Source organism: Salvelinus fontinalis, unplaced genomic scaffold, assembly GCF_029448725.1.
Source record: "Salvelinus fontinalis isolate EN_2023a unplaced genomic scaffold, ASM2944872v1 scaffold_0223, whole genome shotgun sequence".
In the NCBI taxonomy this organism is placed as follows: domain Eukaryota; kingdom Metazoa; phylum Chordata; class Actinopteri; order Salmoniformes; family Salmonidae; genus Salvelinus; species Salvelinus fontinalis.
In genome coordinates, this window is record NW_026600432.1 from 12731 (window position 1) to 40212 (window position 27482).

Genomic DNA, 27482 nt, shown 5'->3' on the forward strand with positions numbered 1-27482 from the left:
ACCATTCTACATGGTAGTCACCATGCTTCACTGAACCAAGCTCAGAGTCATTTTAATAATTGACGAGCTGGTAGCAAGCTGTTCTTAAATGAATGTATCTTATTTGTCATGTTTTGTTCTATTTCCAATGTTGTGTTTAAGAATGTTGGACGCCCAATGTCTCTGTAATGTTTCTAAGTTTAAAGGTACATAAATGCTGTGTCAAATCCCAATATCTGTGTAACGTTGTGTTGCAGACGTTGGGGAGGATCTACTGAGCATGTGTCAGAAGAACGTGATGTTAAACAGACACCTGATGGAACCTGCAGGTGAGCCAACATTCAACAGTTAGACAATGTGTAGTTAGAGAACATTTAGTTAGAGAACGTTACTTAAACAACGTTTAGCACAGGGCTGCAGGCAAACGTGTGACCAGCTGGCATTTTCAATCAGGTCGGGCAGCGCCTCACCACTTTTGATTTAGTTTAATTAAAAATATTTATGCAAAGCGTTAAGATGAAGTACAAAGTCATGTTTTTTTAGACTGATTTTGCCTCATGATTTGTCAACTGGGGAGTGCTGCGGGAGCATGGGAGTGGGGAGGTGACAGTATTATAGTGTTGTCTCTTTAACAGGTGGGGAGGTGACAGTATTATAGTGGTGTCTCTTTAACAGGTGGGGAGGTGACAGTATTATAGTGGTGTCTCTTTAACAGGTGGGGAGGTGACAGTATTATAGTGGTGTCTCTTTAACAGGTGGGGAAGTGACAGTATTATAGTGGTGTCTCTTTAACAGGTGGGGAGGTGACAGTATTATAGTGTTGTCTCTTTAACAGGTGGGGAGGTGACAGTATTATAGTGGTGTCTCTTTAACAGGTGGGGAGGTGACAGTATTATAGTGGTGTCTCTTTAACAGGTGGGGAGGTGACAGTATTATAGTGGTGTCTCTTTAACAGGTGGGGAGGTGACAGTATTATAGTGGTGTCTCTTTAACAGGTGGGGAGGTGACAGTATTGAATATTATAGTGTTGTCTCTTTAACAGGTGGGGAGGTGCGAGTTCGTCTACTGGACTGGCTCAGACACGATCTCTGCACAGGTGGGCAGGCTACACACACACACACACGCATAGAGAAACACACACACATTGAGAAACACACACACACACACATTGAGAAACACACACACACACACACACACACACACATAGAGAAACACACACACACACACACACATAGAGAAACACACACACACACACATAGAGAAACACACACACACATAGAGAAACACAGGTGATGTTACACCATGGCCACATAGAGAAACACAGGTGATGTTAAACCATGGTCACATAGAGAAACACAGGTGATGTTACACCATGGTCTCTGCTGATCTCTCCTCTCTCTCCATTCATCTCTTGTTTCTCAGACGCTGATGCAGAGTTTGGATGGACAGAGGATGAAGTGGCAGATCTCCATGACAACACAACAATTATCATTGCGGCTGACGGTAAGACATTTGTGATCAGGTGTTTATCCGGTGGGATCAGGTGTTTATCTGGTGGGATCAGGTGTTAACCGGTGGGATCAGGTTTTAACCGGTGGGATCAGGTTTTAACCGGTGGGATCAGGTGTTAACCGGTGGGATCAGGTGTTAACCGGTGGGATCAGGTGTTAACCGGTGGGATCAGGTGTTAACCGGTGGGATCAGGTGTTAACCGGTGGGATCAGGTGTTAACCGGTGGGATCAGGTGTTAACCGGTGGGATCAGGTGTTGTCCGGTGGGATCAGGTGTTGTCCGGTGGGATCGGGTGTTAACCGGTGGGATCGGGTGTTGTCCGGTGGGATCGGGTGTTGTCCGGTGGGATCGGGTGTTAACCGGTGGGATCAGGTGTTAACCGGTGGGATCAGGTGTTAACCGGTGGGATCAGGTGTTAACCGGTGGGATCAGGTGTTAACCGGTGGGATCAGGTGGGATCAGGTGTTAACCGGTGGGATCAGGTGTTAACCGGTGGGATCAGGTGTTAACCGGTGGGATCAGGTGTTAACCGGTGGGATCAGGTGTTAACCGGTGGGATCAGGTGTTAACCGGTGGGATCAGGTGTTAACCGGTGGGATCAGGTGTTAACCGGTGGGATCAGGTGGGATCAGGTGTGATCAGGTGTTAACCGGTGGGATCAGGTGTTAACCGGTGGGATCAGGTGTTAACCGGTGGGATCAGGTGTTAACCGGTGGGATCAGGTGTTAACCGGTGGGATCAGGTGTTAACCGGTGGGATCAGGTGTTAACCGGTGGGATCAGGTGTTAACCGGTGGGATCAGGTGGGATCAGGTGTTAACCGGTGGGATCAGGTGTTAACCGGTGGGATCAGGTGTTAACCGGTGGGATCAGGTGTTAACCGGTGGGATCAGGTGTTAACCGGTGGGATCAGGTGTTAACCGGTGGGATCAAGTGTTAACCGGTGGGATCAGGTGTTATCCGGTGGGATCAGGTGTTAACCGGTGGGATCAGGTGTTAACCGGTGGGATCAGGTGTTAACCGGTGGGATCAGGTGTTAACCGGTGGGATCAGGTGTTAACCGGTGGGATCAGGTGTTAACCGGTGGGATCAAGTGTTAACCGGTGGGATCAGGTGTTAACCGGTGGGATCAGGTGTTAACCGGTGGGATCCTGTGGGATCAAGTGTTAACCGGTGGGATCAGGTGTTAACCGGTGGGATCAGGTGTCCTGTGGGATAATAATAATATTAATGATCTCTGCTAATTCACTAGCACTCAGAGCAGACTACAGGTACAGAACACAGATAGTATGGTGCTGAATGATCTCTGTGGAATATTAATGATCTCTGCTAATTCACTAGTACTCAGAGCAGACTACAGGTACAGAACACAGATAGTATGGTGCTGAATGATCTCTGTGGAATATTAATGATCTCTGTGGAATATTAATGGTAATAAACTGTATTTTTCATTTGTTCCAGTGTGCTACGATGACGATCTGACAGACGCGCTGTTCCGAACTCTGTACAGAATCTGTAACAACCTCCGTCTCCCCTGTACTACATACCTGTCTATAGAGAAGAGGTAACATACCTGTACTACATACCTGTCTATAGAGAAGAGGTAACATACCTGTACTACATACCTGTCTATAGAGAAGAGGTAACATACCTGTACTACATACCTGTCTATTGAGAAGAGGTAACATACCTGTCTATAGAGAAGAGGTAACATACCTGTACTACATACCTGTCTATAGAGAAGAGGTAACATACCTGTACTACATACCTGTCTATAGAGAAGAGGTAACATACCTGCACTACATACCTGTCTATAGAGAAGAGGTAACATACCTGTCTATAGAGAAGAGGTAACATACCTGTACTACATACCTGTCTATAGAGAAGAGGTAACATACCTGCACTACATACCTGTCTATAGAGAAGAGGTAACATACCTGTCTATAGAGAAGAGGTAACATACCTGTCTATAGAGAAGAGGTAACATACCTGTACTACATACCTGTCTATAGAGAAGAGGTAACATACCTGTACTACATACCTGTCTATAGAGAAGCGGTAACATACCTGTATTACATACCTGTCTATAGAGAAGAGGTAACATACCTGTACTACATACCTGTCTATAGAGAAGAGGTAACATACCTGTCTATAGAGAAGAGGTAACATACCTGTCTATAGAGAAGAGGTAACATACCTGTACTACATACCTGTCTATAGAGAAGAGGTAACATACCTGTACTACATACCTGTCTATAGAGAAGAGGTAACATACCTGTACTACATACCTGTCTATAGAGAAGAGGTAACATACCTGTACTACATACCTGTCTATAGAGAAGAGGTAACATACCTGTACTACATACCTGTCTATAGAGAAGAGGTAACATACCTGTACTACATACCTGTCTATAGAGAAGAGGTAACATACCTGTCTATAGAGAAGAGGTAACATACCTGTACTACATACCTGTCTATAGAGAAGAGGTAACATACCTGTCTATAGAGAAGAGGTAACATACCTGTACTACATACCTGTCTATAGAGAAGAGGTAACATACCTGTACTACATACCTGTCTATAGAGAAGAGGTAACATACCTGTCTATAGAGAAGAGGTAACATACCTGTACTACATACCTGTCTATAGAGAAGAGGTAACATACCTGTACTACATACCTGTCTATAGAGAAGAGGTAACATACCTGTACTACATACCTGTCTATAGAGAAGAGGTAACATACCTGTACTACATACCTGTCTATAGAGAAGAGGTAACATACCTGTACTACATACCTGTCTATAGAGAAGAGGTAACATACCTGTACTACATACCTGTCTATAGAGAAGCGGTAACATACCTGTCTATAGAGAAGAGGTAACATACCTGTCTATAGAGAAGAGGTAACATACCTGTACTACATACCTGTCTATAGAGAAGAGGTAACATACCTGTACTACATACCTGTCTATAGAGAAGAGGTAACATACCTGTCTATAGAGAAGAGGTAACATACCTGTCTATAGAGAAGAGGTAACATACCTGTACTACATACCTGTCTATAGAGAAGAGGCAACATACCTGTACTACATACCTGTCTATAGAGAAGAGGTAACATACCTGTACTACATACCTGTCTATAGAGAAGAGGTAACATACCTGCACTACATACCTGTCTATAGAGAAGAGGTAACATACCTGTACTACATACCTGTCTATAGAGAAGAGGTAACATACCTGTACTACATACCTGTCTATAGAGAAGAGGTAACATACCTGTCTATAGAGAAGAGGTAACATACCTGTCTATAGAGAAGAGGTAACATACCTGTACTACATACCTGTCTATAGAGAAGAGGTAACATACCTGTACTACATACCTGTCTATAGAGAAGAGGTAACATACCTGTACTACATACCTGTCTATAGAGAAGAGGTAACATACCTGTACTACATACCTGTCTATAGAGAAGAGGTAACATACCTGTACTACATACCTGTCTATAGAGAAGAGGTAACATACCTGTACTACATACCTGTCTATAGAGAAGAGGTAACATACCTGTCTATAGAGAAGAGGTAACATACCTGTACTACATACCTGTCTATAGAGAAGAGGTAACATACCTGTACTACATACCTGTCTATAGAGAAGAGGTAACATACCTGTCTATAGAGAAGAGGTAACATACCTGTACTACATACCTGTCTATAGAGAAGAGGTAACATACCTGTACTACATACCTGTCTATAGAGAAGAGGTAACATACCTGTACTACATACCTGTCTATAGAGAAGAGGTAACATACCTGTCTATAGAGAAGAGGTAACATACCTGTACTACATACCTGTCTATAGAGAAGAGGTAACATACCTGTCTATAGAGAAGAGGTAACATACCTGTACTACATACCTGTCTATAGAGAAGAGGTAACATACCTGTCTATAGAGAAGAGGTAACATACCTGTACTACATACCTGTCTATAGAGAAGAGGTAACATACCTGTCTATAGAGAAGAGGTAACATACCTGTACTACATACCTGTCTATAGAGAAGAGGTAACATACAGTGCCTTTAGTAAGAATTCAGATCCCTTGACTTTTTCCACATTTTGTTACATTACAGCCTTATTCTAAAATTGATTTCATAAAATGTTTTCCTCATCAATCTACACACAGTTACCAATAATGACAAAGCAAAAACTGGTTAGGCGATTACAGCCTTGAGTCTTCTTGGGTAGGACGCTACAAGCTTGGCACACCTGTATTTGGGGAGTTTCTCCCATTCTTCTCTGCAGATCCTCTCAAGCTCTGTCAGGTTGGATGGGGAGGGTTGCTGTACAGCTATTTTCAGGTCTCTCCAGAGATGTTCGATCGGGTTCAAGTCTGGGCTCTGGCTGGGTCATTCAAGGACATTCAGAGACTTGTCTATAGACCGTGCTTAGGGTCGTTGTCCTGTTGGACCTTGGCCCCAGTCTGAGGTCCCGAACGCTCCGGAGCAGGTTTTCATCAAGGATCTCTGTACTTTGCTCCGTTCATCTTTCCCTCGATCCTGACTAGTCTCCCAATCCCTCCTGCTAAAAAACATCTGCACATCAGGATACTGCCACCACCATGCTTCACCGTAGGGATGTTGCCAGGTTTCCTCCAGACGTGATGCTTGGCATTCAGGCCAAAGAGTTCAATCTTGGCTTCTTCAGACCAGAGAATCTTGTTTCTCATGGTCTGAGAGTCTTTAGGTGCCTCTTGGAAAACTCCAAGCTGGCTGTAATGTGCCTTTTACTGAGGAGTGGCTTCTGTCTGGCTGCCACCCTATCATAAAGGCCTGATTGGTGGAGTGCTGCAGAGATGGTTGTCCTTCTGGAAGTTTCTCCCATCTCCACAGAGGAACTCCGGAGCTCTGTTAGAGTGACCCTCGGGTTCTTGTATATATAGATTTATGCTAAATGTAAAAAATGAATCCAGCTCATGTGCCACATCTTGTATTTACAGTCTTTGTGTGTAATTGTGTGTGTGTGTGTGTGTGTGTGTGTGTGTGTGTGTGTGTGTGTGTGTGTGTGTGTGTGTGTGTGTGTGTGTGTGTGTGTGTGTGTGTGTGTGTGTGTGTGTGTGTGTGTGTGTGTGTGTGTGTGTGTGTGTGTGTGTGTGTGTGTGTGTGTGTGTGTGTGTGTGTGTGTGTGTGTGTGTCTGTGTGTGTGTTCCCCAGGCTGAACTTCACTCTGAGACACATGGACATATCATGCGAGGCCTACAACCATTTCCGCCACTGTCTGTGTGAGATGCAGGAGCTAAGGGACGGACGGACATGCTTCACAGTGGAGCAGGTCGCACCCTCTTTCCCACAGTGCCTGCTGTATGAGCGCATAGAGCAACTGGTGAGAGACACACACACAGTTTCACATACACACTTTACTGAACCTAGAAAACCCTACCCAACAGTATGTTTCTGGTACTATATCCTAAACCCAACAGTATGTTTCTAGTACTATATCCTAAACCCAACAGAATGTTTCTAGTACTATATCCTAAACCCAACAGAATGTTTCTAGTACTATATCCTAAACCCAACAGAATGTTTCTAGTACTATATCCTAAACCCAACAGAATGTTTCTAGTACTATATCCTAAACCCAACAGAATGTTTCTAGTACTATATCCTAAACCCAACAGAATGTTTCTAGTACTATATCCTAAACCCAGCAGTATGTTTCTGGTACTATATCCTAAACCCAACAGAATGTTTCTAGTACTATATCCTAAACCCAACAGAATGTTTCTAGTACTATATCCTAAACCCAACAGAATGTTTCTAGTACTATATCCTAAACCCAACAGAATGTTTCTAGTACTATATCCTAAACCCAACAGAATGTTTCTAGTACTATATCCTAAACCCAACAGTATGTTTCTGGTACTATATCCTAAACCCAACAGAATGTTTCTAGTACTATATCCTAAACCCAACAGAATGTTTCTAGTACTATATCCTAAACCCAACAGTATGTTTCTAGTACTATATCCTAAACCCAACAGAATGTTTCTAGTACTATATCCTAAACCCAACAGTATGTTTCTAGTACTATATCCTAAACCCAACAGTATGTTTCTAGTACTATATCCTAAACCCAACAGAATGTTTCTAGTACTATATCCTAAACCCAACAGAATGTTTCTAGTACTATATCCTAAACCCAACAGAATGTTTCTAGTACTATATCCTAAACCCAACAGAATGTTTCTAGTACTATATCCTAAACCCAACAGAATGTTTCTAGTACTATATCCTAAACCCAGCAGTATGTTTCTGGTACTATATCCTAAACCCAACAGAATGTTTCTAGTACTATATCCTAAACCCAACAGAATGTTTCTAGTACTATATCCTAAACCCAACAGAATGTTTCTAGTACTATATCCTAAACCCAACAGAATGTTTCTAATACTATATCCTAAACCCAACAGAATGTTTCTAGTACTATATCCTAAACCCAACAGAATGTTTCTAGTACTATATCCTAAACCCAACACAATGTTTCTAGTACTATATCCTAAACCCAACAGTATGTTTCTGGTACTATATCCTAAACCCAACAGAATGTTTCTAGTACTATATCCTAAACCCAACAGAATGTTTCTAGTACTATATCCTAAACCCAACAGTATGTTTCTAGTACTATATCCTAAACCCAACAGAATGTTTCTAGTACTATATCCTAAACCCAACAGTATGTTTCTAGTACTATATCCTAAACCCAACAGTATGTTTCTAGTACTATATCCTAAACCCAACAGAATGTTTCTAGTACTATATCCTAAACCCAACAGAATGTTTCTAGTACTATATCCTAAACCCAACAGAATGTTTCTGGTACTATATCCTAAACCCAACAGAATGTTTCTAGTACTATATCCTAAACCCAACAGTATGTTTCTAGTACTATATCCTAAACCCAACAGTATGTTTCTAGTACTATATCCTAAACCCAACAGTATGTTTCTAGTACTATATCCTAAACCCAACAGTATGTTTCTAGTACTATATCCTAAACCCAACAGAATGTTTCTAGTACTATATCCTAAACCTAACAGTATGTTTCTAGTACTATATCCTAAACCCAACAGAATGTTTCTAGTACTATATCCTAAACCCAACAGAATGTTTCTGGTACAGAGCTAAACCCAACAGAATGTTTCTGGTACTATATCCTAAACCCAACAGTATGTTTCTAGTACTATATCCTAAACCCAACAGAATGTTTCTAGTACTATATCCTAAACCCAACAGTATGTTTCTAGTACTATATCCTAAACCCAACAGAATGTTTCTAGTACTATATCCTAAACCCAACAGAATGTTTCTGGTACAGAGCTAAACCCAACAGAATGTTTCTGGTACTATATCCTAAACCCAACAGAATGTTTCTAGTACTATATCCTAAACCCAACAGAATGTTTCTAGTACTATATCCTAAACCCAACAGAATGTTTCTAGTACTATATCCTAAACACAACAGAATGTTTCTAGTACTATATCCTAAACCCAACAGAATGTTTCTAGTACTATATCCTAAACCCAACAGAATGTTTCTAGTACTATATCCTAAACCCAACAGAATGTTTCTAGTACTATATCCTAAACCCAACAGAATGTTTCTAGTACTATATCCTAAACCCAACAGAATGTTTCTAGTACTATATCCTAAACCCAACAGAATGTTTCTAGTACTATATCCTAAACCCAACAGAATGTTTCTAGTACTATATCCTAAACCCAACAGAATGTTTCTAGTACTATATCCTAAACCCAACAGAATGTTTCTAGTACTATATCCTAAACCCAACAGAATGTTTCTAGTACTATATCCTAAACCCAACAGAATGTTTCTAGTACTATATCCTAAACCCAACAGAATGTTTCTAGTACTATATCCTAAACCCAACAGAATGTTTCTGGTACTATATCCTAAACCCAACAGAATGTTTCTAGTACTATATCCTAAACCCAACAGAATGTTTCTAGTACTATATCCTAAACCCAACAGAATGTTTCTAGTACTATATCCTAAACCCAACAGAATGTTTCTGGTACTATATCCTAAACCCAACAGAATGTTTCTAGTACTATATCCTAAACCCAACAGAATGTTTCTGGTACAGAGCTAAACCCAACAGAATGTTTCTAGTACTATATCCTAAACCCAACAGTATGTTTCTAGTACTATATCCTAAACCCAACAGAATGTTTCTAGTACTATATCCTAAACCCAACAGAATGTTTCTAGTACTATATCCTAAACCCAACAGAATGTTTCTAGTACTATATCCTAAACCCAACAGAATGTTTCTAGTACTATATCCTAAACCCAACAGAATGTTTCTGGTACAGAGCTAAACCCAACAGAATGTTTCTAGTACTATATCCTAAACCCAACAGTATGTTTCTAGTACTATATCCTAAACCCAACAGAATGTTTCTAGTACTATATCCTAAACCCAACATAATGTTTCTGGTACTATATCCTAAACCCAACAGAATGTTTCTGGTACTATATCCTAAACCCAACAGAATGTTTCTAGTACTATATCCTAAACCCAACAGAATGTTTCTAGTACTTTATCCTAAATCCAACAGAATGTTTCTAGTACTATATCCTATACCCAACAGAATGTTTCTAGTACTATATCCTATACCCAACAGAATGTTTCTAGTACTATATCCTAAACCCAACAGAATGTTTCTAGTACTATATCCTAAACCCAACAGAATGTTTCTGGTACTATATCCTAAACCCAACAGAATGTTTCTAGTACTATATCCTAAACCCAACCGAATGTTTCTGGTACTATATCCTAAACCCAACAGAATGTTTCTAGTACTATATCCTAAACCCAACAGAATGTTTCTGGTACTATATCCTAAACCCAACAGAATGTTTCTAGTACTATATCCTAAACCCAACAGAATGTTTCTAGTACTATATCCTAAACCCAACAGAATGTTTCTAGTACTTTATCCTAAACCCAACAGAATGTTTCTAGTACTATATCCTAAACCCAACAGAATGTTTCTAGTACTATATCCTAAACCCAACAGAATGTTTCTAGTACTATATCCTAAACCCAACAGAATGTTTCTAGTACTATATCCTGAACCCAACAGAATGTTTCTAGTACTATATCCTAAACCCAACAGAATGTTTCTAGTACTATATCCTAAACCCAACAGAATGTTTCTAGTACTATATCCTAAACCCAACAGAATGTTTCTAGTACTATATCCTAAACCCAACAGTATGTTTCTAGTACTATATCCTAAACCCAACAGAATGTTTCTAGTACTTTATCGTAAACCCAACAGAATGTTTCTAGTACTATATCCTAAACCCAACAGAATGTTTCTAGTACTATATCCTAAACCCAACAGTATGTTTCTAGTACTATATCCTAAACCCAACAGTATGTTTCTAGTACTATATCCTAAACCCAACAGAATGTTTCTAGTACTATATCCTAAACCCAACAGAATGTTTCTAGTACTATATCCTAAACCCAACAGAATGTTTCTAGTACTATATCCTAAACCCAACAGTATGTTTCTAGTACTATATCCTATACCCAACAGAATGTTTCTAGTACTATATCCTAAACCCAACAGAATGTTTCTGGTACTATATCCTAAACCCAACAGAATGTTTCTGGTACTATATCCTAAACCCAACAGAATGTTTCTAGTACTATATCCTAAACCCAACAGAATGTTTCTAGTACTATATCCTAAACCCAACAGAATGTTTCTAGTACTATATCCTAAACCCAACAGTATGTTTCTAGTACTATATCCTAAACCCAACAGAATGTTTCTAGTACTATATCCTAAACCCAACAGACTGTTTCTAGTACTATATCCTAAACCCAACAGAATGTTTCTAGTACTATATCCTAAACCCAACAGTATGTTTCTGGTACTATATCCTAAACCCAACATAATGTTTCTAGTACTATATCCTAAACCCAACAGAATGTTTCTAGTACTATATCCTAAACCCAACAGAATGTTTCTAGTACTATATCCTAAACCCAACAGAATGTTTCTAGTACTATATCCTAAACCCAACAGAATGTTTCTAGTACTATATCCTAAACCCAACAGAATGTTTCTAGTACTATATCCTAAACCCAACAGTATGTTTCTAGTACTATATCCTAAACCCAACAGAATGTTTCTAGTACTTTATCCTAAACCCAACAGAATGTTTCTAGTACTATATCCTAAACCCAACAGAATGTTTCTAGTACTATATCCTAAACCCAACAGAATGTTTCTAGTACTATATCCTAAACCCAACAGAATGTTTCTAGTACTATATCCTAAACCCAACAGAATGTTTCTAGTACTATATCCTAAACCCAACAGAATGTTTCTAGTACTATATCCTAAACCCAACAGTATGTTTCTAGTACTATATCCTAAACCCAACAGAATGTTTCTAGTACTATATCCTAAACCCAACAGAATGTTTCTAGTACTATATCCTAAACCCAACAGAATGTTTCTAGTACTATATCCTAAACCCAACAGTATGTTTCTAGTACTATATCCTAAACCCAACAGAATGTTTCTAGTACTATATCCTAAACCCAACAGTATGTTTCTAGTACTATATCCTAAACCCAACAGAATGTTTCTAGTACTATATCCTAAACCCAACAGTATGTTTCTGGTACTATATCCTAAACCCAACAGAATGTTTCTAGTACTATATCCTAAACCCAACAGAATGTTTCTAGTACTATATCCTAAACCCAACAGAATGTTTCTAGTACTATATCCTAAACCCAACAGAATGTTTCTAGTACTATATCCTAAACCCAACAGAATGTTTCTAGTACTATATCCTAAACCCAACAGAATGTTTCTAGTACTATATCCTAAACCCAACAGAATGTTTCTAGTACTATATCCTAAACCCAACAGAATGTTTCTAGTACTATATCCTAAACCCAACAGAATGTTTCTAGTACTATATCCTAAACCCAACAGAATGTTTCTAGTACTATATCCTAAACCCAACAGAATGTTTCTAGTACTATATCCTAAACCCAACAGAATGTTTCTAGTACTATATCCTAAACCCAACAGAATGTTTCTAGTACTATATCCTAAACCCAACAGAATGTTTCTAGTACTATATCCTGAACCCAACAGAATGTTTCTAGTACTATATCCTAAACCCAACAGAATGTTTCTAGTACTATATCCTAAACCCAACAGAATGTTTCTAGTACTATATCCTAAACCCAACAGAATGTTTCTAGTACTATATCCTAAACCCAACAGTATGTTTCTAGTACTATATCCTAAACCCAACAGAATGTTTCTAGTACTTTATCGTAAACCCAACAGAATGTTTCTAGTACTATATCCTAAACCCAACAGAATGTTTCTAGTACTATATCCTAAACCCAACAGTATGTTTCTAGTACTATATCCTAAACCCAACAGTATGTTTCTAGTACTATATCCTAAACCCAACAGAATGTTTCTAGTACTATATCCTAAACCCAACAGAATGTTTCTAGTACTATATCCTAAACCCAACAGAATGTTTCTAGTACTATATCCTAAACCCAACAGTATGTTTCTAGTACTATATCCTATACCCAACAGAATGTTTCTAGTACTATATCCTAAACCCAACAGAATGTTTCTAGTACTATATCCTAAACCCAACAGAATGTTTCTGGTACTATATCCTAAACCCAACAGAATGTTTCTGGTACTATATCCTAAACCCAACAGAATGTTTCTAGTACTATATCCTAAACCCAACAGAATGTTTCTAGTACTATATCCTAAACCCAACAGAATGTTTCTAGTACTATATCCTAAACCCAACAGTATGTTTCTAGTACTATATCCTAAACCCAACAGAATGTTTCTAGTACTATATCCTAAACCCAACAGACTGTTTCTAGTACTATATCCTAAACCCAACAGAATGTTTCTAGTACTATATCCTAAACCCAACAGTATGTTTCTGGTACTATATCCTAAACCCAACATAATGTTTCTAGTACTATATCCTAAACCCAACAGAATGTTTCTAGTACTATATCCTAAACCCAACAGAATGTTTCTAGTACTATATCCTAAACCCAACAGAATGTTTCTAGTACTATATCCTAAACCCAACAGAATGTTTCTAGTACTATATCCTAAACCCAACAGAATGTTTCTAGTACTATATCCTAAACCCAACAGAATGTTTCTAGTACTATATCCTAAACCCAACAGAATGTTTCTAGTACTATATCCTAAACCCAACAGAATGTTTCTAGTACTATATCCTAAACCCAACAGAATGTTTCTAGTACTATATCCTAAACCCAACAGAATGTTTCTAGTACTATATCCTAAACCCAACAGAATGTTTCTAGTACTATATCCTAAACCCAACAGAATGTTTCTAGTACTATATCCTAAACCCAACAGAATGTTTCTAGTACTATATCCTAAACCCAACAGAATGTTTCTAGTACTATATCCTGAACCCAACAGAATGTTTCTAGTACTATATCCTAAACCCAACAGAATGTTTCTAGTACTATATCCTAAACCCAACAGAATGTTTCTAGTACTATATCCTAAACCCAACAGAATGTTTCTAGTACTATATCCTAAACCCAACAGTATGTTTCTAGTACTATATCCTAAACCCAACAGAATGTTTCTAGTACTTTATCGTAAACCCAACAGAATGTTTCTAGTACTATATCCTAAACCCAACAGAATGTTTCTAGTACTATATCCTAAACCCAACAGTATGTTTCTAGTACTATATCCTAAACCCAACAGTATGTTTCTAGTACTATATCCTAAACCCAACAGAATGTTTCTAGTACTATATCCTAAACCCAACAGAATGTTTCTAGTACTATATCCTAAACCCAACAGAATGTTTCTAGTACTATATCCTAAACCCAACAGTATGTTTCTAGTACTATATCCTATACCCAACAGAATGTTTCTAGTACTATATCCTAAACCCAACAGAATGTTTCTGGTACTATATCCTAAACCCAACAGAATGTTTCTGGTACTATATCCTAAACCCAACAGAATGTTTCTAGTACTATATCCTAAACCCAACAGAATGTTTCTAGTACTATATCCTAAACCCAACAGAATGTTTCTAGTACTATATCCTAAACCCAACAGTATGTTTCTAGTACTATATCCTAAACCCAACAGAATGTTTCTAGTACTATATCCTAAACCCAACAGACTGTTTCTAGTACTATATCCTAAACCCAACAGAATGTTTCTAGTACTATATCCTAAACCCAACAGTATGTTTCTGGTACTATATCCTAAACCCAACATAATGTTTCTAGTACTATATCCTAAACCCAACAGAATGTTTCTAGTACTATATCCTAAACCCAACAGAATGTTTCTAGTACTATATCCTAAACCCAACAGAATGTTTCTAGTACTATATCCTAAACCCAACAGAATGTTTCTAGTACTATATCCTAAACCCAACAGAATGTTTCTAGTACTATATCCTAAACCCAACAGTATGTTTCTAGTACTATATCCTAAACCCAACAGAATGTTTCTAGTACTTTATCCTAAACCCAACAGAATGTTTCTAGTACTATATCCTAAACCCAACAGAATGTTTCTAGTACTATATCCTAAACCCAACAGAATGTTTCTAGTACTATATCCTAAACCCAACAGAATGTTTCTAGTACTATATCCTAAACCCAACAGAATGTTTCTAGTACTATATCCTAAACCCAACAGAATGTTTCTAGTACTATATCCTAAACCCAACAGTATGTTTCTAGTACTATATCCTAAACCCAACAGAATGTTTCTAGTACTATATCCTAAACCCAACAGAATGTTTCTAGTACTATATCCTAAACCCAACAGAATGTTTCTAGTACTATATCCTAAACCCAACAGTATGTTTCTAGTACTATATCCTAAACCCAACAGAATGTTTCTAGTACTATATCCTAAACCCAACAGTATGTTTCTAGTACTATATCCTAAACCCAACAGAATGTTTCTAGTACTATATCCTAAACCCAACAGTATGTTTCTGGTACTATATCCTAAACCCAACAGAATGTTTCTAGTACTATATCCTAAACCCAACAGAATGTTTCTAGTACTATATCCTAAACCCAACAGAATGTTTCTAGTACTATATCCTAAACCCAACAGAATGTTTCTAGTACTATATCCTAAACCCAACAGAATGTTTCTAGTACTATATCCTAAACCCAACAGAATGTTTCTAGTACTATATCCTAAACCCAACAGAATGTTTCTAGTACTATATCCTAAACCCAACAGAATGTTTCTAGTACTATATCCTAAACCCAACAGAATGTTTCTAGTACTATATCCTAAACCCAACAGAATGTTTCTAGTACTATATCCTAAACCCAACAGAATGTTTCTAGTACTATATCCTAAACCCAACAGAATGTTTCTAGTACTTTATCCTAAACCCAACAGAATGTTTCTAGTACTATATCCTAAACCCAAAAGAATGTTTCTAGTACTATATCCTAAACCCAACAGAATGTTTCTAGTACTATATCCTAAACCCAACAGAATGTTTCTAGTACTATATCCTAAACCCAAAAGAATGTTTCTAGTACTATATCCTAAACCCAACATAATGTTTCTAGTACTATATCCTAAACCCAACAGAATGTTTCTAGTACTATATCCTAAACCCAACAGAATGTTTCTAGTACTATATCCTAAACCCAACAGAATGTTTCTAGTACTATATCCTAAACCCAACAGAATGTTTCTAGTACTATATCCTAAACCCAACAGAATGTTTCTAGTACTATATCCTAAACCCAACAGAATGTTTCTGGTACTATATCCTAAACCCAACAGAATGTTTCTGGTACTATATCCTAAACCCAACAGAATGTTTCTAGTACTATATCCTAAACCCAACAGAATGTTTCTAGTACTATATCCTAAACCCAACAGAATGTTTCTAGTACTATATCCTAAACCCAACAGAATGTTTCTAGTACTATATCCTAAACCCAACATAATGTTTCTAGTACTATATCCTAAACCCAACATAATGTTTCTAGTACTATATCCTAAACCCAACAGAATGTTTCTAGTACTATATCCTAAACCCAACAGAATGTTTCTAGTACTATATCCTAAACCCAACAGAATGTTTCTAGTACTATATCCTAAACCCAACATAATGTTTCTAGTACTATATCCTAAACCCAACAGAATGTTTCTAGTACTATATCCTAAACCCAACAGAATGTTTCTAGTACTATATCCTAAACCCAACAGAATGTTTCTAGTACTATATCCTAAACCCAACAGTATGTTTCTAGTACTTTATCCTAAACCCAACAGAATGTTTCTAGTACTATATCCTAAACCCAACAGTGTGTTTCTAGTACTATATCCTAAACCCAACAGAGTGTTTCTAGTACTTTATCCTAAACCCAACAGAATGTTTCTAGTACTATATCCTAAACCCAACAGTGTGTTTCTAGTACTATATCCTAAACCCAACAGAGTGTTTCTAGTACTTTATCCTAAACCCAACAGAATGTTTCTAGTACTATATCCTAAACCCAACAGAATGTTTCTAGTACTATATCCTAAACCCAACAGAATGTTTCTAGTACTATATCCTAAACCCAACAGTATGTTTCTAGTACTTTATCCTAAACCCAACAGAATGTTTCTAGTACTATATCCTAAACCCAACAGTATGTTTCTAGTACTATATCCTAAACCCAACAGAATGTTTCTAGTACTTTATCCTGAACCCAACAGTATGTTTCTAGTACTATATCCTATACCCAACAGAATGTTTCTAGTACTATATCCTAAACCCAACAGAATGTTTCTAGTACTATATCCTAAACCCAACAGAATGTTTCTAGTACTATATCCTAAACCCAACACAATGTTTCTAGTACTATATCCTAAACCCAACAGTATGTTTCTAGTACTATATCCTAAACCCAACAGAATGTTTCTAGTACTATATCCTAAACCCAACAGAATGTTTCTAGTACTATATCCTAAACCCAACAGAATGTTTCTAGTACTATATCCTAAACCCAACAGAATGTTTCTGTTACGGCTGTCGCTCTCCTCATCCTCGGAAGAGGTGAGGAGAGAAGGATCTTCAGACCAAAACGCAGCTTCAGGGAAATAAGCCATCTTTTTATTTATAACCGAAAAACTGATGATGATGGCAACACGAAAACAAACACTTTAACAAACTTACAAAATAACAAAACGACGTAGAACGAAACCTGAACATAAACTCACATCACTAAACGTAAACTCACGGACAGGAACGTTACATCAAAACACACGAACAGCCAAACAGTCCCGTATGTGAAAATACATCGACAACGACGAAGACATCACAGGAGACAATCACCCACAAACAAACAGTGAGAACGCCCTACCTAAATATGACTCTTAATTAGAGGAAAACGCAAACCACCTGCCTCTAATCAAGAGCCATACCAGGTAACCCAAAACCAACATAGAAACAGATAACATAGACTGCCCACCCAAAACACATGCCCTGACCATAAACACATAAAAAACAACATAAAACAGGTCAGGACTGTTACAGAACCCCCCCCTCAAGGTGCGAACGCCGGGCGCACCAGCACAAAGTCCAGGGGAGGGTCTGGGTGGGCAGTTGACCACGGTGGTGGTTCCGGCTCAGGACGCTGTCCCCACACCACCATAGTCACTCCCCTCTTCTGTCTACCCCTTCTAATGACCACCCTAACACTACCTTCCCCTAAATCAACGGCCAGCACCGGGACAAGGGGCAGCACCGGGACAAGGGGTAGCACCGGGACAAGGGGCAGCACCGGAACAAGGGGCAGCACCAGGATAAGGACCAGCACCGGAATAAGGGGCAGCACCGGGACAAGGGGCAGCACCGGGACAAGGGGCAGCACCGGGACAAGGGGCAGCACCGGGACAAGGGGCAGCACCGGGACAAGGGGCAGCACCGGGACAAGGGGCAGCACCGGGACAAGGGGCAGCATCGGGACAAGGGGCAGCACCGGGACAAAGGGCAGCACCGGGACAAGGGGCAGATCCCGGCTGAAGGACTCTGGCAGGTCCTGGCTGAGGGACTCTGGCAGGTCCTGTTTGGACGGCTCTGGCAGGTCCTGGCTGGACGGCTCTGGCAGGTCCTGGCTGGACGGCTCTGGCAGGTCCTGGCTGGACGGCTCTGGCAGGTCCTGGCTGGACGGCTCTAGCAGGTCATAGCAGGACGGCTCTGGCAGGTCCTGGCTGGACGGCTCTGGCAGGTCCTGTCTGGACGGCTCTGGCAGGTCCTGGCTGGACGGCTCTGGCAGGTCCTGGCTGGACGGCTCTGGCAGGTCCTGGCTGGACGGCTCTGGCTGGTCATGGCAGGACGGCTCTGGCTGGTCATGGCAGGACGGCTCTGGCTGGTCATGGCTCGCTGGCGGCTCTGGCAGATCCTGTCTGGTTGGCGGCTCTGGCAGATCCTGTCTGGTTGGCGGCTCTGGCAGATCCTGTCTGGTTGGCGGCTCTGGCAGATCCTGTCTGGTTGGCGGCTCTGGCAGATCCTGTCTGGCGGGCGGCTCTAGCGGCTCCTGTCTGGCGGGCGGCTCTAGCGGCTCCTGTCTGGCGGACGGCTCTGTAGGCTCATGGCAGATGGGCGGCTTTGCAGGCTCATGGCAGACGGATGGCTCAGACGGCGCTGGGGAGACGGATGGCTCAGATGGCGCTGGGGAGACGGATGGCTCAGATGGTGCTGGGGAGACGGATGGCTCAGATGGCGCTGGGGAGACGGATGGCTCAGATGGCGCTGGGGAGACGGATGGCTCTGTAGGGAGGAGAAAGAGAGACAGCCTGGTGCGTGGTCTAGGCACTGGCTGCGCTGGAGAGGAGGAAACAGCAGGAGAGAGAACCCGGAGAGACAGCCTGGTACGGGGGGCTGCCACCGGAGGACTGGTACATGGAGGTGGCACCGGGTCTACCGGACCGTGAAGGAGGACACGTGCTCTTGAGCACCGAGCCTCCCCAACCCTACCAGGTTGAATGATCCCCGTAGCCCTGCCAGTGCAGCGAGGTGGAATAGCCCGCACTGGCCTATGCAGGCGAACCGGGGACACCACCTGTAAGGCTGGTGCCATGTACGCCGGCCCGAGGAGACGTACTGGAGGCCAGATACGTTGGGCCGGCTTCATGACATCCGGCTCGATGCCCAACCTAGCCCTCCCAGTGCGGCAAGGTGGAATAGCCCGCACTGGGCTAAGCACGCGTACTGGGGACACCGTGCGCTTTACCGCATAACACGGTGTCTTACCAGTACGACGCCTTCTACCTCCACGGTAAGCACGGGGAGTTGGCTCGGGTATCCTACCCGGCTTTGCCACACTCCTCGTGTGCACCCCCCAAGAAATTTTTTGGTCTGACTCACGGGCTCCCAACCGCGTCGTCGCGCTGCCTCCTCATACCAGCGCCTCTCAGCCTTCGCTGCTTCCAACTCCTCCTTTGGACGGCGATATTCCCCTGGTTGAGCCCAAGGTCCTCTACCGTCCAGGATCTCCTCCCAAGTCCAGGAGTCCTTGTTGCTCCGTAGAGCATTCCCATACCGCTTGGTCTTAGCGTGGTGGGTGATTCTGTTAAGGCTGTCGCTCTCCTCATCCTCGGAAGAGGTGAGGAGAGAAGGATCTTCAGACCAAAACGCAGCTTCAGGGAAATAAGCCATCTTTTTATTTATAACCGAAAAACTGATGATGATGGCAACACGAAAACAAACACTTTAACAAACTTACAAAATAACAAAACGACGTAGAACGAAACCTGAACATAAACTCACATCACTAAACGTAAACTCACGGACAGGAACGTTACATCAAAACACACGAACAGCCAAACAGTCCCGTATGTGAAAATACATCGACAACGACGAAGACATCACAGGAGACAATCACCCACAAACAAACAGTGAGAACGCCCTACCTAAATATGACTCTTAATTAGAGGAAAACGCAAACCACCTGCCTCTAATCAAGAGCCATACCAGGTAACCCAAAACAAACATAGAAACAGATAACATAGACTGCCCACCCAAAACACATGCCCTGACCATAAACACATAAAAAACAACATAAAACAGGTCAGGACTGTTACAGACCCCCCCCCTCAAGGTGCGAACGCCGGGCGCACCAGCACAAAGTCCAGGGGAGGGTCTGGGTGGGCAGTTGACCACGGTGGTGGTTCCGGCTCAGGACGCTGTCCCCACACCACCATAGTCACTCCCCTCTTCTGTCTACCCCTTCTAATGACCACCCTAACACTACCTTCCCCTAAATCAACGGCCAGCACCGGGACAAGGGGCAGCACCGGGACAAGGGGTAGCACCGGGACAAGGGGCAGCACCGGAACAAGGGGCAGCACCAGGATAAGGACCAGCACCGGAATAAGGGGCAGCACCGGGACAAGGGGCAGCACCGGGACAAGGGGCAGCACCGGGACAAGGGGCAGCACCGGGACAAGGGGCAGCACCGGGACAAGGGGCAGCACCGGGACAAAGGGCAGCACCGGGACAAGGGGCAGATCCCGGCTGAAGGACTCTGGCAGGTCCTGGCTGAGGGACTCTGGCAGGTCCTGTTTGGACGGCTCTGGCAGGTCCTGGCTGGACGGCTCTGGCAGGTCCTGGCTGGACGGCTCTGGCAGGTCCTGGCTGGACGGCTCTGGCAGGTCCTGGCTGGACGGCTCTGGCAGGTCCTGGCTGGACGGCTCTGGCAGGTCCTGGCTGGACGGCTCTAGCAGGTCATAGCAGGACGGCTCTGGCAGGTCCTGGCTGGACGGCTCTGGCAGGTCCTGTCTGGACGGCTCTGGCAGGTCCTGGCTGGACGGCTCTGGCAGGTCCTGGCTGGACGGCTCTGGCAGGTCCTGGCTGGACGGCTCTGGCTGGTCATGGCAGGACGGCTCTGGCTGGTCATGGCAGGACGGCTCTGGCTGGTCATGGCTCGCTGGCGGCTCTGGCAGATCCTGTCTGGTTGGCGGCTCTGGCAGATCCTGTCTGGTTGGCGGCTCTGGCAGATCCTGTCTGGTTGGCGGCTCTGGCAGATCCTGTCTGGTTTGCGGCTCTGGCAGATCCTGTCTGGCGGGCGGCTCTAGCGGCTCCTGTCTGGCGGGCGGCTCTAGCGGCTCCTGTCTGGCGGACGGCTCTGTAGGCTCATGGCAGATGGGCGGCTTTGCAGGCTCATGACAGACGGGCGGCTTTGCAGGCTCATGGCAGACGGATGGCTCAGACGGCGCTGGGGAGACGGATGGCTCAGATGGCGCTGGGGAGACGGATGGCTCAGATGGCGCTGGGGAGACGGATGGCTCAGATGGCGCTGGGGAGACGGATGGCTCAGATGGCGCTGGGGAGACGGATGGCTCTGTAGGGAGGAGAAAGAGAGACAGCCTGGTGCGTGGTCTAGGCACTGGCTGCGCTGGAGAGGAGGAAACAGCAGGAGAGAGAACCCGGAGAGACAGCCTGGTACGGGGGGCTGCCACCGGAGGACTGGTACATGGAGGTGGCACCGGGTCTACCGGACCGTGAAGGAGGACACGTGCTCTTGAGCACCGAGCCTCCCCAACCCTACCAGGTTGAATGATCCCCGTAGCCCTGCCAGTGCAGCGAGGTGGAATAGCCCGCACTGGCCTATGCAGGCGAACCGGGGACACCACCTGTAAGGCTGGTGCCATGTACGCCGGCCCGAGGAGACGTACTGGAGGCCAGATACGTTGGGCCGGCTTCATGACATCCGGCTCGATGCCCAACCTAGCCCTCCCAGTGCGGCAAGGTGGAATAGCCCGCACTGGGCTAAGCACGCGTACTGGGGACACCGTGCGCTTTACCGCATAACACGGTGTCTTACCAGTACGACGCCTTCTACCTCCACGGTAAGCACGGGGAGTTGGCTCGGGTATCCTACCCGGCTTTGCCACACTCCTCGTGTGCACCCCCCAAGAAATTTTTTGGTCTGACTCACGGGCTCCCAACCGCGTCGTCGCGCTGCCTCCTCATACCAGCGCCTCTCAGCCTTCGCTGCTTCCAACTCCTCCTTTGGACGGCGATATTCCCCTGGTTGAGCCCAAGGTCCTCTACCGTCCAGGATCTCCTCCCAAGTCCAGGAGTCCTTGTTGCTCCGTAGAGCATTCCCATACCGCTTGGTCTTAGCGTGGTGGGTGATTCTGTTAAGGCTGTCGCTCTCCTCATCCTCGGAAGAGGTGAGGAGAGAAGGATCTTCAGACCAAAACGCAGCTTCAGGGAAATAAGCCATCTTTTTATTTATAACCGAAAAACTGATGATGATGGCAACACGAAAACAAACACTTTAACAAACTTACAAAATAACAAAACGACGTAGAACGAAACCTGAACATAAACTCACATCACTAAACGTAAACTCACGGACAGGAACGTTACATCAAAACACACGAACAGCCAAACAGTCCCGTATGTGAAAATACATCGACAACGACGAAGACATCACAGGAGACAATCACCCACAAACAAACAGTGAGAACGCCCTACCTAAATATGACTCTTAATTAGAGGAAAACGCAAACCACCTGCCTCTAATCAAGAGCCATACCAGGTAACCCAAAACCAACATAGAAACAGATAACATAGACTGCCCACCCAAAACACATGCCCTGACCATAAACACATAAAAAACAACATAAAACAGGTCAGGACTGTTACAGTTTCTAGTACTATATCCTAAACCCAACAGAATGTTTCTGGTACTATATCCTAAACCCAACAGAATGTTTCTAGTACTATATCCTAAACCCAACAGAATGTTTCTAGTACTATATCCTAAACCCAACAGAATGTTTCTAGTACTATATCCTAAACCCAACAGAATGTTTCTAGTACTATATCCTAAACCCAACAGAATGTTTCTAGTACTATATCCTAAACCCAACAGAATGTTTCTAGTACTATATCCTAAACCCAACAGAATGTTTCTAGTACTATATCCTAAACCCAACAGAATGTTTCTAGTACTATATCCTAAACCCAACAGAATGTTTCTAGTACTATATCCTATACCCAACAGAATGTTTCTAGTACTATATCCTAAACCCAACAGAATGTTTCTAGTACTATATCCTAAACCCAACAGAATGTTTCTAGTACTATATCCTAAACCCAACAGAATGTTTCTAGTACTATATCCTAAACCCAACAGAATGTTTCTAGTACTATATCCTAAACCCAACAGAATGTTTCTAGTACTATATCCTAAACCCAACAGAATGTTTCTAGTACTATATCCTAAACCCAACAGAATGTTTCTAGTACTATATCCTATACCCAACAGAATGTTTCTAGTACTATATCCTAAACCCAACAGAATGTTTCTAGTACTATATCCTAAACCCAACAGAATGTTTCTAGTACTATATCCTAAACCCAACAGAATGTTTCTAGTACTATATCCTAAACCCAACAGAATGTTTCTAGTACTATATCCTAAACCCAACAGAATGTTTCTAGTACTATATCCTAAACCCAACAGAATGTTTCTAGTACTATATCCTATACCCAACAGAATGTTTCTAGTACTATATCCTAAACCCAACAGAATGTTTCTAGTACTATATCCTAAACCCAACAGAATGTTTCTAGTACTATATCCTAAACCCAACAGAATGTTTCTAGTACTATATCCTAAACCCAACAGAATGTTTCTGGTACTATATCCTAAACCCAACAGAATGTTTCTAGTACTATATCCTAAACCCAACAGAATGTTTCTAGTACTATATCCTAAACCCAACAGAATGTTTCTGGTACTATATCCTAAACCCAACAGAATGTTTCTAGTACTATATCCTAAACCCAACAGAATGTTTCTAGTACTATATCCTAAACCCAACAGAATGTTTCTAGTACTATATCCTAAACCCAACAGAATGTTTCTAGTACTATATCCTAAACCCAACAGAATGTTTCTAGTACTATATCCTAAACCCAACAGAATGTTTCTAGTACTATATCCTTATATTTCCACTACACTGTGAGACCGAGGGCTCTATTTAACAAAGCTAACACAATGGTAACTCTACAAAGCTAACACAATGGTAAATCTACAGAGCTAACACAATGGTAAATATACTCAGCTAACACAATGGTAAATATACTCAGCTAACACAATGGTAAATATACTCAGCTAACACAATTGTAAATATACTCAGCTAACACAATGGTAAATATACTCAGCTAACACAATTGTAAATATACTCAGCTAACACAATTGTAAATATACTCAGCTAACACACTGGTAAATCTACTCAGCTAACACACTGGTAAATATACTCAGCTAACACACTGGTAAATCTACTCAGCTAACACAATGGTAAATCTACTCAGCTAACACAATGGTAAATCTACAGAGCTAACACACTGGTAAATCTACAGAGCTAACACACTGGTAAATCTACTCAGCTAACACACTGGTAAATCTACTCAGCTAACACACTGGTAAATATACTCAGCTAACACACTGGTAAATATACTCAGCTAACACAATGGTAAATCTACTCAGCTAACACAATGGTAAATCTACTCAGCTAACACAATGGTAAATCTACTCAGCTAACACAATGGTAAATCTACTCAGCTAACACAATGGTAAATCTTCAAAGCTTAACACAATGGTACATCTTAGCGCTGGGGAAGCACTATAGGTCCAGGGTGGAAATATTTTGGCTATTTTCACAGCCGGAATTATGAGCGCAAGAGCAGGCGGTGGCGCGAAAGGCCTGGGTTTTAATGAATAAGTTGAGTGTTGAGGCATGACCCCCTCACTGGCCAATCAGAACATGCTCCATGGCGAAATTTGTGGTTGCTTCAAGTTGGGTATGTACAGTCTTTTATATATTGCGTTGTCATCAACTCCAATTCTGATGTCAGACTTTCTCTTTTTCAGGAGTTGTGGAAAGTGACAGCGGTGCCTGTCTGACCCTCTGAGGAGCTGACCTGCTCCTAGACCTGCTCCTAGACCTGCTCCTAGACCTGCTCCTAGACCTGCTCCTAGACCTGCTCCGAGACCTGCTCCTAGACCTGCTCCCTGACCTGATACATGGAGTTTTCTGATCTTTGACCTAGTGTTTTCTGAACCTCTTGTGGTCCGTGTTGAGAAGAAGGTATTGATAAAACATATAGATTATTTAGTGAATTAATAGCAGTCATTTCAATCAGGGCAGCTGGACAGCGGTGAACAAAGGCACTAGGAATGATCTCTGTAAATGAACACACTTGTTAAATAAGATGTTTTTAATCTCAGACCAGGGGGTTGTGATATAGATATTCAGTATAATCTCATTTACTTGCTGTTAGATTGAAGTGAACCGATGAAATGGGACAGCCCCACAGCCTCTGAATGTTTTGTTCCTTTGTAAATGATGAGTGATCCGGTAAACACTGACCTAGGATGCATCCCAAATCGTATCCTATCCTCAATATAGTGCACTACTGTAGACCAGAGCCCTATGGAGGGTAGTGCACCACTTTAGACCAGAGCCCTATGGAGGGTAGTGCACCACTTTAGACCAGAGCCCTATGGAGGGTAGTGCACTACTTTAGACCAGAGCCCTATGGAGGGTAGTGCACTACTTTAGACCAGAGCCCTATGGAGGGTAGTGCACTACTTTAGACCAGAGCCCTATGGAGGGTAGTGCACTACTTTAGACCAGAGTCCTATGGAGGGTAGTGCACTACTTTAGACCAGAGCCCTATGGACCCTGGTCTAGAGCCCTATGGACCCTGGACTAGAGTCCTATGGACCCTGGTCTAGAGCCCTATGGACCCTGGACTAGAGTCCTATGGACCCTGGTCTAGAGTCCTATGGACCCTGGACTAGAGCCCTATGGACCCTGGTCTAGAGCCCTGTGGACCCTGGACTAGAGTCCTATGGACCCTGGACTAGAACCCTATGGACCCTGGTCTAGAGCCCTGTGGACCCTGGACTAGAGCCCTATGGACCCTGGACTAGAGCCCTATGGACCCTGGTCTAGAGCCCTATGGACCCTGGTCTAGAGCCCTATGGTCTAGAGCCCCATGGACCCTGGTCTAGAGCCCTATGGACCCTGGTCTAGAGCCCTATGGTCCCTGGTCTAGAGCCCTGTGGACCCTGGACTAGAGTCCTATGGACCCTGGTCTAGAGCCCTATGGTCCCTGGTCTAGAGCCCCATGGACCCTGGTCTAGAGCCCTATGGTCCCTGGTCTAGAGCCCTATGGACCCTGGTCTAGAACCCTATGGACCCTGGTCTAGAACCCTATGGACCCTGGACTAGAACCCTATGGACCCTGGACTAGAGCCCTATGGACCCTGGTCTAGAACCCTATGGACTCTGGTCTAGAGCCATATGGACCCTGGTCTAGAACCCTATGGACCCTGGACTAGAACCCTATGGACCCTGGACTAGAGCCCTATGGACCCTGGTCTAGAACCCTATGGACCCTGGACTAGAGCCCTATGGACCCTGGTCTAGAGCCCTGTGGACCCTGGTCTAGAACCCTATGGACCCTGGACTAGAGCCCTATGGACCCTGGTCTAGAGCCCTGTGGACCCTGGTCTAGAACCCTATGGACCCTGGACCAGAGTCCTATGGGACACTACCTTTAATGTCTGTTTATAACTTATAAGACATTATTAAATAGCTTGTTAATAATTTAGTAAATAAACTGTTTATCAATCAGTATTTATAAGTTCATATATTTATTAAAATAAACTACCTAATAATGTTTATAAGAGCTTAATAAGCAGACATATAGTGGTAATAATGTGTGGATATTGATACAAAACCATGGCACTGTTCCTTTCACAATTATACACTCATCTTTTTATTAAAATTACTAAATAAAATACAAGTTTTTGATTTA

General features: G+C 42.6%; 1 protein-coding gene and 1 long non-coding RNA gene across 5 annotated transcripts; one reads left to right on the forward strand and one right to left on the reverse strand.

Annotated features, from left to right (window-relative positions):
• Positions 1-202: 202 nt before the first annotated feature.
• Positions 203-27482, forward strand: LOC129844762 (methyltransferase-like protein 22). Its single transcript, XM_055912857.1, has 6 exons — positions 203-308; positions 1022-1075; positions 1402-1482; positions 2952-3054; positions 6698-6866; positions 25528-27482. Exons 1-6 carry the CDS (start codon positions 260-262, stop codon positions 25558-25560), a joined length of 489 nt encoding a protein of 162 aa, XP_055768832.1. The 5' UTR covers positions 203-259; the 3' UTR covers positions 25561-27482.
• On the reverse strand, positions 3464-5423 carry LOC129844763 (uncharacterized). 4 transcript variants are annotated; one of them, XR_008758000.1, is made up of 5 exons: positions 5339-5423; positions 4572-5299; positions 4351-4506; positions 3571-4116; positions 3469-3492 (listed from the first exon to the last, which is right to left on the reverse strand). It is a non-coding gene; the product is annotated as an uncharacterized LOC129844763 (long non-coding RNA). The 4 variants fall into 4 exon arrangements; XR_008758001.1 differs by having other exon boundaries at positions 3571-3921; positions 3961-4116; positions 4572-5361; XR_008758002.1 differs by having other exon boundaries at positions 3464-3531; positions 3636-4116; positions 4572-5361.

Bases quoted from the DNA above. Each gene is read 5' to 3' on its own strand.
- LOC129844762 (XM_055912857.1), top strand. From the start codon at position 260: ATGTGTCAGAAGAACGTGATGTTAAACAGACACCTGATGGAACCTGCA. The intron at 309-1,021 runs GTGAGCCAACAT...TCTCTTTAACAG, and splicing joins ACACCTGATGGAACCTGCAG to GTGGGGAGGTGCGAGTTCGT. The intron at 6,867-25,527 runs GTGAGAGACACA...TCTCTTTTTCAG, and splicing joins ATGAGCGCATAGAGCAACTG to GAGTTGTGGAAAGTGACAGC.